The 18,063-nt window shown below is 45.7% G+C and overlaps 1 protein-coding gene across 4 annotated transcripts in view; it reads left to right on the top strand.

Moving 5' to 3' along the window:
* The window catches only part of LOC137538804 (solute carrier family 22 member 20-like), a 95,763-nt gene that overhangs the window by 44,436 nt on the left and 33,264 nt on the right, over nt 1-18,063 (top strand). For all 4 annotated transcript variants that reach the window (XR_011024885.1, XM_068261137.1, XM_068261136.1 and 1 more), the window contains exon 5: nt 15,966-16,089. Coding sequence is in view for 3 of the 4 variants with exons in the window: in XM_068261137.1 (XP_068117238.1) it covers nt 15,966-16,089 (124 nt within the window). In the remaining variant the exon portion in view is untranslated. The remainder of the gene's footprint in view (nt 1-15,965; nt 16,090-18,063) is intronic.

Here is an 18,063-nt window from a genome sequence, read left to right as displayed (position 1 = left end):
GGGGGCGGAGTCCCAGGGGAAGGTAGGAAAGACCTGTGAGTGAGTGACACCTTAAAGGTGGATGTCACTAGCAGGTCTGGAGACTATCTCTTAAAGGGAGAGATAGCTCTCTAGGTCGGGCAAGCCAGGTCGGCAACACACAGACAGATGAAGTACAAAGACAGAAGACTGATTCGGTATCCAAGGCAGGCAGGGTTTGGCAACAGGTAATCAGATATACGTAGGTACCGAATCAGAAAGCAGAGGGATAGTCAGGAATGCAAAAGGTCATAACAGATATGAACAATGCCTTGTCTTGGGTGTGAGGTCTGTGGTCTCTACACCCTGGAACTAGTCTGGAATATAATATGATGGTACAGAGTATTTCTAGACTTGGGTGTGAGGTCCGTGGTCTCGACACCCTGGAACTAGTCTGAAGTATAACAGAATGATAACACAAAGTTCCTAATCTTGGTTGTGAGGTCCGTGGTCTCGACACCCTGGAACTAGTCTGAGATATAACAGAATGATAACACAGAGTTCCTAATCTTGGGTGTGAGGTCCGTGGTCTCGACACCCTGGAACTAGTCTGAAGTATAACACAATAATACACAGAAGTAATCTGGCTCAGTGTGAATTCCCAGGTCCTCCTGGTTCTAACACACTGTTGGATCTGACTAAGGTCTGAGTGCTTTCACATAAGTGTTCGCAACGGCAGACAACCTGAGACTGGCCAGCAGTGACTATATATAGAGCAGCGCTCTCCGGCGCCGCCCATCAGCGATCAACCAATAGCCACTTGCCTTGAGTTCAGCTGACCAACCTGGTCAGCTGATCCCACCTTGCTTGTCATAAAGGTTTTGCCTCTCAGAGCGCGCGTGCGTATTCCTCAGCCTATGTGAACTAACAGACCCAGCCACACCAGACGCACGCTGCTGCGGACAAACCGCCGCGCTGGACACGGAATCAGCCGCCTTGCCGCCAGTACACGCAGCGGCTTTTCCGCGTTTTCTCACAGTATCCCCCCCTGAGGAGTGGACTCCGGACACTTCCCACCAGGCTTTCCAGAGTGCAGGTCATGGAATTCTTTCTTCAATTCCTCTGCGTGCATACGACAGTCTGGCACCCAAGTTCTCTCCTCAATGGCATATCCCTTCCAGTGCACCGGATACTGCACGGAGTTCTGCACAAGCCGTGAGTCCAGAATCTTTTCAACATCATACTCAGGTTGGTCATCAATCAACACGGGGGGGCGGAATCCACGTGCACTGCCGGCTTGAGCAAAGACACATGGAATGATCTCACGCATGCTGGTAGGGAGATCAATGGCATAAGTGACATTATTGATCTTTCTGGTCACTGGAAAAGGACCCACAAATCTAGGGCCTAGTTTGGGTGACAGTTGCTTTAAAGCCAAATGTCGTGTGGACACCCAGACCAAGTCCCCTGGAGAGAATTCCCGTTCTATGGAACGTCTCTTGTCAGTCTGTTTCTTCTGGTTCTGAAAAGCCCTCCCCAAATTTCTTTTGACTATTCCCCAAATTTGCTTCAAGGACTTCTGCCAATTATCCAGGGCTGGAAACAGAGTAGAAGCCACTGGCAATGGGGCAAACTTAGGTGACCTTCCCATTACCACCTGAAATGGGGAAAATCCTGACGATGAACTTTTCAGATTGTTGTATGCAAATTCTGCAAACGGCAAGATTTTTAACCCAGTAAGTTTGTGCATCTGCAACATAACATCTCAGAAACTGTTCCAGGGATTGATTGACTCTTTCGGTCTGGCCATTGGTCTGTGGGTGGTAGCCTGATGAAAATGAAAGATCCATGTCTAACTGATGGCAAAATGCCCTCCAAAATTTAGATACAAATTGGACTCCCCGATCTGACACTATATTTTCCGGAATGCCATGCAGCCGGAAAATGTGCTGGATGAAGAGATCAGCCAATTCCTGGGCCGAGGGGAGTCCTTTCAGGGGGACAAAATGAGCCATCTTACTGAATCGATCGACTACAACCCAAATGACCGTCATGCCCTCAGACCTGGGGAGTTCGCCCACAAAATCCATGGACAAATGGGTCCAAGGTTCACTCGGAACTGGCAAAGACTGCAAGGTTCCAACAGGTGCCTGACGGGAAGGTTTGCTCCTAGCACACCCTGCACACTTTCTCACAAACTCTTTACAGTCTGTTGCCAATGACGGCCACCAAGCACATCTAGCAAGTAGATCCTAAGTTCTGGTGGCCCCAGGATGCCCAGCATTCTTGTGGGAATGAAAAAGCTGCAATAGTTGTAGGCGAAAAGGCAATGGTACAAACAAGACCCTCTCCGGCTTTCCCTCTGGAACATCCTGTTGAAATGGACTCAGAGTGATAGTCCAGTCTTTCCAGGTTTCAGTGGCTGCCAGGACCATTTTTTGCAGAATAATGGTCTCAGGGGCTGAGGGTTGTGCTGTCTCTGGCTCAAAACACCTGGATAAGGCATCCGCCTTGATGTTCTTACTACCAGGGGTATACGTGATTACAAATCTGAATCTCGAAAAGAATAACGACCACCGGGCCTGTCAGGGGCTAAGTCTCTTAGCGCCCTCAATGAACTCCAAATTTTTGTGGTCAGTGTAAACTGTAATGGTGTGTTCTGCCTCCTCTAGCCAATGTCGCCATTCTTCAAAGGTCAACTTGATGGCTAGAAGTTCCCGGTTGCCTATATCGTAGTTTTTCTCTGCGGGTGAATATCTACGGGAGAAATAGGCACAGGGGTGAAGTTTCCCCTGCAAACCAGAACGCTGAGACAGCAAAACCCCTACCCCTACCTCTGAGGCATCAACCTCCAAGATAAAGGGAAAGATGAAGTCTACATGTCTCAATATAGGTGCAGAACAGAACAATTTCTTCAGGGTGGAGAAAGCAGCATGGGCCTCTGAGGACCAGTGGTGAGTGTCTGCCCCTTTCTTGGTGAGACTGGTGAGAGGCGAGATCACCGTAGAGTACCCCTTTATGAACCTCCTGTAGTAGTTGGTGAACCCCAGGAATCTCTGGAGTGTCTTCAGTCCCACAGGCTGAGGCCAGTCCAGGACAGCAGAAACCTATCCAGGGTCCATAGAGAGGCCAGAGGTCGAGATCATGTACCCCAGAAAGGCGACAGAAGTCACTTCGAAAATGCATTTTTCGAGTTTAGCATACAGCATATTCTGTCTCAACTTCCGTAGCACAAACCCAACATGTTTCCTGTGTTCCGAGAGGTTGGAAGAAAAAATCAATATATCGTCTAAGTACACCAAGACGAATTTGCCCAACACCTCCCTGAACACCTCGTTAATCAGCTCTTGGAAGATGGTCGGAGCGTTACACAACCCGAAGGGCATCACCAGGTACTCGTAATGCCCGTCGGGTGTGTTAAAGGCCGTCTTCCATTCATCACCGTCCCTGATACGCACAAGGTTGTATGCACCCCTCAAATCCAGCTTCAAGAAAATCTTAGCATTGGTGACCTGGGTAAACAAATCGTCAATTGATGAGTCCGATTGGACGAAACGCGTAGGGCGGAGCCAGGTGCGACTGACGTCACAGAGCAGCGGGACCTATGCACGGAGACTGAGCGCCGGCACAGCTCGGATAGCGGGAGTACGGGACGCCGACACCGCGGTGAGAGAGCGATATTGCTGGGCTAAGGAGCCCGTTATGCGCTTAAACCTTTTGAACTAAGTGAGTGTATTGAAGTGCGCAGGCCAGGCAGTGTACACAAACAGTATTATGCTATGCGCTAATATTTGTTTTTACATGTTCTTTATGGATTAAACTGGAATTTTATACAAGTGATATACCGAAGCTGTGGAGTTTGTTGCCGTGTGGCAAAGTGCTAGACCCACCTGGAGTTTGAGGTGGCTTCTATCCGGGGAGCGGCTGCATTATAGGGAGTGGATATCACAAGGAGTGAAACACAAAGCACGAAATTTCACTGGGTGTTTATGCATGCAAATCAGCTGTAATATTGGTAATGCACTATGTGGAATTTGTTCATTGCAGATATATAGTCATTAAGAAGAGGAGCGCTGTCACATCTTTTTCAACAGATCTTTATGGACTTGTGGTAGCGAATACTCAACGAGTAAGATTCACCTGGGCAGGCGCAGTTTGCTTGTACATTGAATTAAAGGCAAAGGATAACGATTTTTTACTGTAATCTTATTTAAGCCCCGATAATCGATACATGGACGGAGGCCTCCATCCTTCTTTTTCACAAAAAAGAATCCTGCCCCTGCTGGTGACCGAGAGGGGCGAATAAAACCTTTAGCTAAATTCTCTCGGATGTACTCTTACATGGCCAATTTCTCTGGTCCAGACAGATTATAGTGATGACCTCTAGGGGGCATACAACCAGACCTGAGATCGATGGGACAATCAACAGGACGGTGAGGAGGAAGTTTATCTGCGGATTTGGGACTAAACACGTCCGCAAATTCTGAATACTGGCTTGGCAAACCCTCCACTTGAATCTTGGTGTTACCCAAGGTTACCTTCGCTAAACAATGATGATATCAATGGGTAGACCAGCTCGTTAGCTGACCTGAAGCCCAATTGATCTGAGGAGTGTGAAGTTGTAACCATGGCATGCCAAGAATGATCGTGGAAGTTGTCATTCGCAAAACCAGAAACTGTAATTTCTCTTTGTGTAACACCCCCACCGTGACCCCCAACTCTGGGGTCTGGGACAGAGGGGAGTCACTCTGCAGAGGAGAGTCGTCCACTGCAGTGACCAGAATTCGTTGATTCAAAGGAGAAATAGGAATCCCCAATTTCTTAGCAAAATCGTAATCCATAAAGTTGGCTGCTGAGCCAGAATCTAGGAAGGCCTCAGTGGTCACTGTTTGATCTCCCCAAGATACAGTACAAGGGAGGAGCAAACGTTTATCGTCTAGAGGTAAAGACTGCGCGCCTAGGGTATTACCTCCGACTACACCTAGGCGGCAGCGTTTCCCGACTTCTTGGGACAATTCTGCATTCTGTGACCCTCCTCTGCACAGTATAAACAGAGCTGTTCTGTTTTTCTGCGATTCTGCTCCACGCGAGACAATTTCGACCGACCAATCTGCATTGGTTCCGGTGGAAGCGAAACGGGTGGAGGAGAGGCGTAGGAAACATATCTCACATTGTTCCTACCCCGAGTCTGTTTCTGGTAACGTAGACGACGATCAACCCTGACTGCTAATGAAATGGCCTCATCAATAGATTTCGGCTCAGGATGACCCAGCATTAAATCAGATACTGCGTCTGACAACCCTGACAAGAAACAGTCTAGAAGTGCAAATTACCCTCATCTAGCTGAAACTGCCCATTTTCTGAACTCAGCTGCGTAAACTTCAACCGGATCCCTGCCCTGCCGAAAAGTCTTGAGCTTCCGCTCAGCGGTAGAGGCGATATCCGGATCATCATAAATTATAGCCATAGCTTTAAAAAATTCCTCAACCGATGCTAGGGCCTTATTCCCTGTCTGAAGACCATATGCCCAGGTCTGGGAAATCCCCTGACAGCAGAGTCTTAATAAACGTAATTCTCTGTGCCACGGTTCCCGACAACTTAGGTCTCAACTCAAAGTACGATAACACTCGATTTCTAAAATTCTGAAAGTCAGATCTATGACCAGAAAACCTTTCGGGTACAGGCATACGTAAGTCTGTACTAGGAGGAGATCGCACTATATTCACAGCCGTCTGTAGGACTTGTGCAGACCCAGACAAAGCGTTGATCTGGGTCTGATGACTGTCCAGCACTTGGATGAAATTTTCCACCGAGGTGGTGAGTGCATTAAGACGGCTGGTAAGTGCGTCCATTTGGTTTTGGTCTGCCGTTCTGTAACGATCGGTGTCAGCACACAGAAGAGAATCTGATTATTGGCGATCTGCAGTATCACCAAAAATACAGATTATACCTGATTATTGATGATCTGCAGAATCACCGATAATCCAAGTATAACTAACCTCTGGACACCTTTATAGTGTGAGTGTTTGGTGCAACAGTAATGACTTTGAGTAAGACCACTCGAGGAGTAGTGTTGGGCGAACATCTAGATGTTCGGGTTCGGGCCGAACAGGCCGAACATGGCCGCGATGTTCGGGTGTTCGAGCCGAACTCCGAACATAATGGAAGTCAATGGGGACCCGAACGTTCGTGCTTTGTAAAGCCTCCTTACATGCTACATACCCCAAATTTACAGGGTATGTGCACCTTGGGAGTGGGTACAAGAGGGAAAAATTTTTTAGCAAAAAGAGCTTATAGTTTTTGAGAAAATTTTAAAGTTTCAAAGGGAAAACTGTCTTTTAAATGCGGGAAATGTCTGTTTTCTTTGCACAGGTAACATGCTTTTTGTCGGCATGCAGTCATAAATGTAATACAGATAAGAGGTTCCAGGAAAAGGGACCGGTAACGCTAACCCAGCAGCAGCACACGTGATGGAACAGGAGGAGGGCGGCGCAGGAGGAGAAGGCCACGCTTTGAGACACAACAACCCAGGCCTTGCATGAGGACAAGAAGCGTGTGGATAGCAATTTGCATTTTGTCGCCATGCAGTCATAAATGTAATACAGATGAGAGGTTCAATAAACAATAAACAGTAATTGGTGTTGTCCAGAATGCGCACAATGCGTGGGTCGCGTTCAATGCAGTCCTAGGCCGAAGAGGTCATAGCCTAGGGTCACAAAAACCTGTTTATTTGGGCAATTTCAATGGTGGCGAGTCTGACGTACAAAAAATCGCAGCAATGGCCGTTAGCAACGTTTGAATCTCACGAAATGTCTCATGCAGGTAGAAGACATATTGTTAGACTTGGGCTCCAAAGATGGGTTCCCTACATCTCTGCAAACCAGAGTTACAGGGCTCCAAAATTGGTAAAATCCCCCATAGGCTTTCATTGGGCCTACTATTTACCGTTCCAAAATCTCACACCATTTCAAAGGGCAATGGCTCAGCAGTGGCAAAACTCACCAGTCATGATCCCCCTAAGAGTCCCTACAATGCTAGAAAATTTGGTACTGCTGAGCCATTGCCCTTTGAAAAGATGTGAGATTTTGGAAAGTGAAATAGGGAGGCAAGGAAAGCCTATGGGGGATTTTACCAATTTTGCACCCCTGTAACTCTGGTTTGCAGAGATGTAGGGACCCCATCTTTGGAATCCAAGTCTAACAATATGTCTTCTACCTGCATAAGACATTTCGTGAAATTCAGACGTTGCTAACGGCCATGGCTGAGATTTATGTACGTCAGCATCACTACCATTGAAATAGCCCAAATAAACAGGTTTTTGTGACCCTAGGCTATGACCTCTTTGGCCTAGGGGCCCGAAACTCACCAGTCATGTTCCCCCTAAGGGTCCCTACAATGCTACAAAATTTGCCACTGCTGAGCAATTGCCCTTTAAAAAGATGTGAGATTTTGGAAAGTGAAATAGGGAGGCAATAAAAGCCTATGGGGGATTTTACCAATTTTGGACCCCTGTAACTCTGGTTTGCAGAGATGTAGGGACCCCATCTTTGGAATCCAAGTCTAACAATATGTCTTCTACCTGCATGAGACATTTCGTGAAATTCAGACGTTGCTAACGGCCATGGCTGAGATTTATGTACGTCAGCATAACTACCATTGAAATTGCCCAAATAAACAGGTTTTTTTGACCCTAGGCTATGACCTCTTTGGCCTAGGGGCCCGAAACTCACCAGTCATGTTCCCCCTAAGGGTCCCTACAAAGCTAGAAAATTTGCCACTGCTGAGCAATTGCCCTTTGAAAAGATGTGAGATTTTGGAACTGTAAATAGGAGGCCCAATGAAAGCCTATGGGGGATTTTACCAAATTTGGAGCCCTGTAACTCTGGTTTGCAGAGATGTAGGGAACTCATCTTTGGAGCCCAAGTCTAACAATATGTCTTCTACCTGCATGAGACATTTCGTGAGATTCAGACTTTGCTAACGGCCATTGCTGCGATTTATGTACGTCAGACTCGCCACCATTGAAATTGCCCAAATAAACAGGTTTTTGTGACCCTAGGCTATGACCTCTTCGGCCTTGGACTGCATTGAACGCGACCCACGCATTGTGCGCATTCTGGACAACACCAATTACTGTTTATTGTTTATTGAACCTCTCATCTGTATTACATTTATGACTGCATGGCGACAAAATGCAAATTGCTATCCGCACGCTTCTTGTCCTCATGCAAGGCCTGGGTTGTTGTGTCTCAAAGCGTGGCCTTCTCCTCCTGCGCCGCCCTCCTCCTGTTCCATCACGTGTGCTGCTGCTGGGTTAGCGTTACCGGTCCCTTTTCCTGGAACCTCTTATCTGTATTACATTTATGACTGCATGCCGACAAAAAGCATGTTACCTGTGCAAAGAAAACAGACATTTCCCGCATTTAAAAGACAGTTTTCCCTTTGAAAGTTTAAAATCGATTTTCTCAAAAACTATAAGCTCTTTTTGCTAAATTTTTTTTCCTCTTGTACCCACTCCCAAGGTGCACATACCCTGTAAATTTGGGGTATGTAGCATGTAAGGAGGCTTTACAAAGCACGAAAGTTCGGGTCCCCATTGACTTCCATTATGTTTTGAGTTCAGCTCGAACAGCCGAACATCACGACCATGTTCGGCCCGAACCCGAACATCTAGATGTTCGCCCAACACTACACGTGACCTGTTCGGCCAATCACAGCGCTAGCCGAACGTTCGGGGAACGTTCGGCCATGCGCTCTTAGTTCGGCCATATGGCCGAACAGTTTGGCCGAACACCATCAGATGTTCGGCCGAACTCGAACATCACCCGAACAGGGTGATGTTCTGCAGAACCCGAACAGTGGCGAACACTGTTCGCCCAACACTATCGAGGAGCAGGTGGTCTCTGGCAGTACGGGCGATACCGCCTTTAGGGATGTACAACAACCTTCCAGCAGCCTGAGACCTCCCAGGGGGCGGAGTCCCAGGGGAAGGTAGGAACGAACTGTGAGTGAGTGACACCTGAAAGGTGGATGTCACTAGCAGGTCTGGAGTAGTGTTGGGCGAACACCTGGATGTTCGGGTTCGGGAAAGTTCGCCGAACATGGCCGCAATGTTCGGCATGTTCGGGCCTAACCCCGAACTCCCCGAACATCCCGCTTTTAGGGGCCCTATGGGGTCGCAGGCATAAGGGGGGAGCATGCCCCGATCGCGGGGGGGGTCGGAAATTCCCCCCACCCCCTCCGCTAGCGCTCCCCCCTCTGCCCGCTTCCCCATACAAAAATTTCAAGAAGTACCTGTGTCCGGTGGTAGTGGGTGGCTGGCAGTGGGCGGCACTATGAAGTGACTGACTGAGGAGGAGGAGTCCGGAGAGTGACGCTTTGAGGGAGGCCGGGCAGTGGGCGGATCAGCAGTAGTACGGTACTACTGCTGAACCGCCCGCTGCCCGGCCTCCCTCAACGCGTCACTCTCCGGACTCCTCCTCCTCAGTCAGTCCCTTCATAGTGCCGCCCACTGCCAGCCAGGCAGCCACCCACTACCACCGGACACAGGTACTTCTTGAAATTTTTGTATGGGGAAGCGGGCAGAGGGGGGAGCGCTAGCGGAGGGGGTGGGGGGAATTTCCGACCCCCCCCCCCCGCGATCGGGGCATGCTCCCCCCTTATGCCTGCGACCCCATAGGGGGGCAGTATTCGGCCGAACAGGGCCCTGTTCGGCCGAACAGGAGCCCTGTTCGGCCCTGTTCGGCGGCCATTAGAAGTTCGGGTCGAACCCGAACTTAAAAGGCCGAACACCATCAGGTGTTCGGCCGAACTCGAACATCACCCGAACAGGGTGATGTTCTGCAGAACCCGAACAGTGGCGAACACTGTTCGCCCAACACTAGTCTGGAGACTATCTCTTAAAGGGAGAGATAGCTCTCTAGGTCGGGCAAGCCAGGTCGGCAACACACAGACAGATGAAGTACAAAGACAGAAGACTGATTCGGTATCCAAGGCAGGCAGGGTTTGGCAACAGGTAATCAGATATACGTAGGTACCGAATCAGAAAGCAGAGGGATAGTCAGGAATGCAAAAGGTCATAACAGATATGAACAATGCCTAGTCTTGGGTGTGAGGTCCGTGGTCTCTACACCCTGGAACTAGTCTGGAATATAATATGATGGTACAGAGTATTCCTAGACTTGGGTGTGAGGTCCGTGGTCTCGACACCCTGGAACTAGTCTGAAGTATAATAGAATGATAACACAGAGTTCCTAATCTTGGGTGTGAGGTCCGTGGTCTCGACACCCTGGAACTAGTCTGAAGTATAACACAATAATACACAGAAGTAATCTGGCTCAGTGTGAATTCCCAGGTCCTCCTGGTTCTAACACACTGTTGGATCTGACTAAGGTCTGAGTGCTTCCACATAAGTGTTCGCAACGGCAGACAACCTGAGACTGGCCAGCAGTGACTATATATAGAGCAGCGCTCTCCGGCGCCGCCCATCAGCGATCAACCAATAGCCACTTATACATCAAAGGTCAGCGCAGGTTTAGAAAGTCATTGTATGTAGGGAATGGTAAATTCTTCACCACAATATATCAAATGCTCAGAGGTAGGTATCCGCCAAACATCAAAACTAGAAAAGGCTTACCAGCTCCCAACAACCCACATTATAAGGTTGTGAAATGGCTCATGTCACAGATAACGTCCAGGGAACATCAGACGTCGTGAAGATCCAGTGGACATCCGTGTGGAGGTAAAGTTTCAGGAATTTATATAGGAAAACAAAAAACGGCAATATCTAAGCGTAACCCGTTTATTTAGATAAAATTTCTTTAAAAGGCAGTAGACATAAAAACGATAACTCACATACGGGGCCCATAAACAGGGAACCCCAGAAGATTAGCGCGCATGTAATGGTCAATCGAAGATCAATAGACAATGGTGCCGCCTGTTACCTTCCCGACCGGTTTCGCAGTCTTGCGTCATCAGGGGAGAAAAGGCGAACAGGCGGCAGGCACCAAATTTATAGCTTTTAGTCTGGGAAAAGAAGGTAGGGTGAAAGAAAACTTCCTCAGAAGGGCATCACTAATCAAAGTAGGAAAGAGTCACCCAAATGTGTAAATAAAGTGAAAAACAGAACAATATGTAAATAGCATATTAATAGCAAATAATGGTGTAAAAAAATATAATGATATCAATAGTAAAAACAAGATTACAAACAAAAAACACCTAGACTTTTGAAAATCAATAGGCAGCTTGATTACTCTAGTCTGCACAGGAAGCAGAGCAAGGGAGGGGAAAAAAAAAAAAAAAAAAGGGAATATTGGAACATACACTTCCTCTCTACACACAATAAGGAAGTGTCTATTGGGACATACAGGCACCCCTGCATATCAGCAGAAGAGGCATAGAGAACACACAAAAAAAGATTCATTTCCACACAGTGGTAAAATAGTGCAATGGTCAAGGGCTCAGACTACGACACAGGAGACCCGGGTTCAACTCCCGGCTCCTCCAGCCCAAAAAAACACACCCATCAAGCAAGGGACTCTTGAAGACAAGGGGAGAGTCACATGGGGCACAAAAAGAGCCCCCAATTTTAAGGGGGGGGGGGAAATAAAAAAATAAAAAGTAAAAGCGCAAAAAGCGCTATGTGCTAACTAATATTGATTTATATTAAAAAAAAAAAAAAAAAAATTTGACATTCTAAACCTCATAAACAAAGTGTGTGTGAGGTATAGATGTGACTAGAGCTACGCACGTCACAAAGAGTGAAAAGTGCAAATACAATGAAATGCGACATAAACATTGCAAAGGGAAAACATGTGTTTCTATCTGGATAGCTCTAGGGAGCAAGCTAGTGACAACAAGGCAAGTAGGATGAAGTAAAGAGTACATGTGATAATGAGAATGGTGTAAAATAACCCACATATTAAATAGCCAGGGTGACTCGGGAGATTAAAATTATGTATATAATAAATTTAGCATAAAAATCTGTACGTAGCGATGATTCGACCAGTACATGAGCACCATTACAGATAATAACAATAGATACATAGAATAAAAAATTAAAAAATAAAAATAAAAAGTTGTTAAGAATCATTAATAAAACAATTAACGTCTAATTCAATATTCAACCCTGCAGGGCATGATGTGCGAAGTTTAAAAATCCATTCCGTTTCAAGTCTGGAGACCTCCCTCTCTAGGTTTTGACCTCTCCAATTAATCCGAATACCGTCAATGACGCAGTATTTCAAAAGTGCAGGATTTCTGTCGTGTTGTGCTGCAAAGTGTTTGGAGACGGAATGTCCCTGAAAACCTTTACCAATCAGATATATATGTTCCCCTAATCTTTCTTTAAAAGGTCTGGTAGTTCTACCAACATATTTTAACCCGCAAGGGCATTCCAGTAAATAAACTACAAAGGTGCTATCGCAAGTAAAAAGACGCTTGATCTGAAATGTAGGGGAATAGGGGTCCCCACCTAAAAAGGAGGACATTTTTCTTGGCATATCTTTGCATGCTTTACATCCCTTACATTTCCCACACCTGTAAAAACCTTTTAATGGCACTATACCAGAGGCTGTCCTAGAAGGTGGGTCAATATAGCTATGTACAAGTCGGTCCCGCAGGTTTGGAGCTCTCCGAAAGATGACCCCAGGATTGTCCGCAAGCATAGGACCAATCACTGGGTCACCTCTCAGGAGATGCCAATGCCTGGAGAGAAGCTTTTTAATTTCTTTATGCTGTATATTGTACTGAGTGAGAAAGTGAAACCCTCCACTCCTGGTAGGATCTGATGGTCGAACTTTACGCAAGAAAGACCGGTCAGTTTGACCAATCTGGTCTCTGACGGTCTCCAATGCATTCTTCTTATACCCTTTGGCCTCAAATCTAGAAATCAACAAATCACTCTGAATAACATAATCAGATGGTGAAGAACAGTTTCTATGTATTCTAGTAAACTGGCCTCTAGGTACCCCCTTCAACCATGGAGCATAGTGACAGCTGGTGGTGGGAATAAAGCTGTTCCTATCCGTATCTTTAAAGAAAGTTTTTGTAATAAACTTATTGGAATCAAATTGAATATGTAAATCAAGAAAATGTATCTCATGTGAACTACAGACACAGTTAAAAACCAGGTGATCAGGGCCTGAAATTTGCTCCTCCAAAACCACTTAACAAGTTTGAGCTCTTCATTGATGCTCCTTTTTAGGTGGGGACCCCTATTCCCCTACATTTCAGATCAAGCGTCTTTTTACTTGCGATAGCACCTTTGTAGTTTATTTACTGGAATGCCCTTGCGGGTTAAAATATGTTGGTAGAACTACCAGACCTTTTAAAGAAAGATTAGGGGAACATATATATCTGATTGGTAAAGGCTTTGCAGCACAACACGACAGAAATCCTGCACTTTTGAAATACTGCGTCATTGACGGTATTCGGATTAATTGGAGAGGTCAAAACCTAGAGAGGGAGGTCTCCAGACTTGAAACGGAATGGATTTTTAAACTTCGCACATCATGCCCTGCAGGGTTGAATATTGAATTAGACGTTAATTGTTTTTATTAATGATTCTTAACAACTTTTTATTTTTATTTTTTAATTTTTTATTCTATGTATCTATTGTTATTATCTGTAATGGTGCTCATGTACTGGTCGAATCATCGCTACGTACAGATTTTTATGCTAAATTTATTATATACATAATTTTAATCTCCCAAGTCACCCTGGCTATTTAATATGTGGGTTATTTTACACCATTCTCATTATCACATGTACTCTTTACTTCATCCTACTTGCCTTGTTGTCACTAGCTTGCTCCCTAGAGCTATCCAGATAGAAACACATGTTTTCCCTTTGCGATGTTTATGTCGCATTTCATTGTATTTGCACTTTTCACTCTTTGTGACGTGCGTAGCTCTAGTCACATCTATACCTCATACACACTTTGTTTATGAGGTTTAGAATGTCAAATTTTTTTTTTTTTTTTTAACCACCCTGGCGTTCTATTAAGATCGCCAGGGCAGCTGCATGAGGGTTTTTTTTAAATAAAAAAAAAAATATTTCATGCAGCCAACTGAAAGTTGGCTGCATGAAAGCCCACTAGATGGCGCTCCGGAGGCGTTCTTCTGATCGCCTCCGGCGCCCGGAATAAGCAAGGAAGGCCGCAATGAGCGGCCTTCCTTGTTTTGCTTAGATCGTCGCCATAGCGACGAGCGGAGTGACGTCATGGACGTCAGCCGACGTCCTGACGTCTGCCGCCTCCGATCCAGCCCTTAGCGCTGGCCGGAACTATTTGTTCCGGCTGCGCAGGGCTCAGGCGGCTGGGGGGACCCTCTTTCGCCGCTGCTCGCGGCGGATCGCCGCAGAGCGGCGGCGATCGGGCAGCACACGCGGCTGGCAAAGTGCCGGCTGCGTGTGCTGCTCTTTATTTCATGTAAATCGGCCCAGCAGGGCCTGAGCGGCACCCTCTGGCGGTAATGGACGAGCTGAGCTCGTCCATACCGCTAAGGTGGTTAATATAAATCAATATTAGTTAGCACATAGCGCTTTTTGCGCTTTTACTTTTTATTTTTTTATTTCCCCCCCCCTTAAAATTGGGGGCTCTTTTTGTGCCCCATGTGACTCTCCCCTTGTCTTCAAGAGTCCCTTGCTTGATGGGTGTGTTTTTTTGGGCTGGAGGAGCCGGGAGTTGAACCCGGGTCTCCTGTGTCGTAGTCTGAGCCCTTGACCATTGCACTATTTTACCACTGTGTGGAAATGAATCTTTTTTTGTGTGTTCTCTATGCCTCTTCTGCTGATATGCAGGGGTGCCTGTATGTCCCAATAGACACTTCCTTATTGTGTGTAGAGAGGAAGTGTATGTTCCAATATTCCCTTTTTTTTTTTTTTTTTTCCCCTCCCTTGCTCTGCTTCCTGTGCAGACTAGAGTAATCAAGCTGCCTATTGATTTTCAAAAGTCTAGGTGTTTTTTGTTTGTAATCTTGTTTTTACTATTGATATCATTATATTTTTTTACACCATTATTTGCTATTAATATGCTATTTACATATTGTTCTGTTTTTCACTTTATTTACACATTTGGGTGACTCTTTCCTACTTTGATTAGTGATGCCCTTCTGAGGAAGTTTTCTTTCACCCCACCTTCTTTTCCCAGACTAAAAGCTATAAATTTGGTGCCTGCCGCCTGTTCGCCTTTTCTCCCCTGATGACGCAAGACTGCGAAACCGGTCGGGAAGGTAACAGGCGGCACCATTGTCTATTGATCTTCGATTGACCATTACATGCGCGCTAATCTTCTGGGGTTCCCTGTTTATGGGCCCCGTATGTGAGTTATCGTTTTTATGTCTACTGCCTTTTAAAGAAATTTTATCTAAATAAACGGGTTACGCTTAGATATTGCCGTTTTTTGTTTTCCTATATAAATTCCTGAAACTTTACCTCCACACGGATGTCCACTGGATCTTCACGACGTCTGATGTTCCCTGGACGTTATCTGTGACATGAGCCATTTCACAACCTTATAATGTGGGTTGTTGGGAGCTGGTAAGCCTTTTCTAGTTTTGATGTTTGGCGGATACCTACCTCTGAGCATTTGATATATTGTGGTGAAGAATTTACCATTCCCTACATACAATGACTTTCTAAACCTGCGCTGACCTTTGATGTATGCCTTACTTCTGAACTTTTGGACATTGTTCTTCTCAGCGGCGGTTCCATTGTCCCTTGGCGCCGATATATTTGCTACTATATATAACCAATAGCCACTTGCCTTGAGGTCAGCTGACCAACCTGGTCAGCTGATCCCTCCTTGCTTGTCATAAAGGTTCTGCCTCTCAGCGCGCGCACGCGTATTCCTCAGCCTGTGTGAACTAACAGACCCAGCCACACCAGACGCACGCGCTGGACGCGGAATCAGCCGCCTTGCCGCCAGTACACGCGGCGCCGGCGGCTTTTCCGCGTTTTCTCACACATTACGATAGTTATACTTCCTTATTTTTTCTTTTCATATATAGGTGGCTACCAGAGTCTGCTAGATGGTTAATTTTAAAGGATGAACCTCATAAAGCCCTGGTCACTCTACAGAAGGCTGCATATGTTAATGGGAAGTGGAAGGAAGGCGAGAAATTAACTGAAGAGGTAAACTAGAAACATCTATAACTCATTTGGAAAAATGAACACAGTAGATGCCATTGGAAACCAAAGTTTTGTATAGAAAATGTGCCTATGTTTTATTGCTGCCAGTGCCACTATTCATTTTGGCTTCCCTTTTGTCATGACCCTTGCAGCTGGATGTGCTGGAGTCTCCTGAAATGGGACACAGAGAGTATCTAATGCCTGGTATACACCATGGGATTTCCCGTCAGACAGACGTGTCAAAAAGATAATTTCTGACACTTCCGATCTGATTTCTGATCTTTTTTTCTGATCATTTTTTTGTATAGAAGGGATCGGAAAATCGATCAGAAAAACAATTGTAAATCAGATCGCACCTGTCAGAAATAATCTATTTGACAGGAAATTGCATGGTGTATACCAGCCATAACTCTTCTCTATGCTATTTGTAAATAAAACTGCAGTATTTCTGCTTTAACAAAGTGTAACTTATTAACAGATAACAGAAATAAATACGGTAACCTTCAGGCTTGTTTCATACTGTAAACCAACGTTGGAGATGCGGTGTGTCGCGTCCGTCGCACCACCAAAAACAGGCCTTCAGGGAACACCTGTTCCCTATCTAGCCATGGGCCAAGCAGCAAGTGACCAGTGTTGCCAACCGTCAGTAAATTTACTTACAGTCAGTAAAAAAGTCAACAGATTTGGTCTGTTAGTAAAGTCTGTTATAAACTTTGTGGTGTCAATAAAAAAACACCTCTCTCTTCCCCAGTAGGTTACAGCACTTACTGCTTATCAGTTCATGTATCACTCTGAAATTTACACTGCTCTAGCTAAAGGTGGCCCAACATCTGTAGACTTAGCGGCCGATCGCAATCGGATAAAATAATTATTTTTGATGTTATAAAAATCGGTGCCACCAAGAGCATACACAATCGACCATGAGACCAATTTTGGGCCAAAATTGGTCGCATGTATCAATCGGAAATGCTGGAAAATCTCTATTTGACATTCTGGTTCGGTGTGCAGTGGTAAGGGCTGCAATAATTGCAAACAACAAACGTGATGGAAACCCCCTTTTGCATCCCCCAAATGTAGATGTACCAAAGCCCCCCCTCCCGATGCCATGCATTAATACTTTGTCTGGTGTCCACTGCTGTCTTTGCATTCTTCTTCCTTATTCACACCCCATGTGGTTGCTGGTGCATTGCATGTGGGGCACGTGTGTGATATCTTTCATTTAATTTCAGTAATATTAGATGTCAGTAAAAAAAATGTTCTGTCAGTACATTTTTTGAGCTTTGCCAGTAAGAAGTTTTTGCTGAGGTTGGCAACACTGCAAGTGACGCGCGCTTGCCGTCACTTCCTGCTCAGGTTTGCGGAAGCGTATTGTTAAAATACTCTTCCGTGCATGCATGCTGCGACGCCAACGTGTTTAAAGAACCACGCGTCGCCATAGACTTACATGAATTCCAGGACAATACAGATCGCTGCAAGTCAAAGCAGCACCGCAGTGGTAACGTAGTTTTGGACCAGCGTCTGGGATGCGGCGAAAATGTCACTTCTGTCGTGTTACGCCATACCGTGGAAGTATGAAAGTCTCCATAGACTTTCATTGCCCTGCGGTGGGGTGTGGTAAAAATACTGCCCCACCCTGGTGTGAAGGGCCCTCAGGTGCCTTTTATCTGAGATTTTATTCAGAAATCACCCACCCATTTATAAATCACACACAACACCAACACCTAATTACATATATCAGTTCTTCAATTTCAAAGTCTTTTATTGAAGTTTGCATAAACATACATTATGACTGATTAACATAATGCATAGAGAACAATAGAACACTGTAGTTAAAGGTATTTATACAGACATATAATGATGAAGTACAATAAATGATCAAGATCAACCAACCAAGTGAAGCCTGGTCTTACAGAACTTCGAATTTCTTAGTAATATTATTATTTAGTATTTATATAGCGCTGACATCTTCTGCAGGGC

Source organism: Hyperolius riggenbachi, chromosome 11, assembly GCF_040937935.1.
Source record: "Hyperolius riggenbachi isolate aHypRig1 chromosome 11, aHypRig1.pri, whole genome shotgun sequence".
In the NCBI taxonomy this organism is placed as follows: Eukaryota; Metazoa; Chordata; class Amphibia; order Anura; family Hyperoliidae; genus Hyperolius; species Hyperolius riggenbachi.
This window is presented reverse-complemented; position numbering and strand designations above follow the sequence as displayed.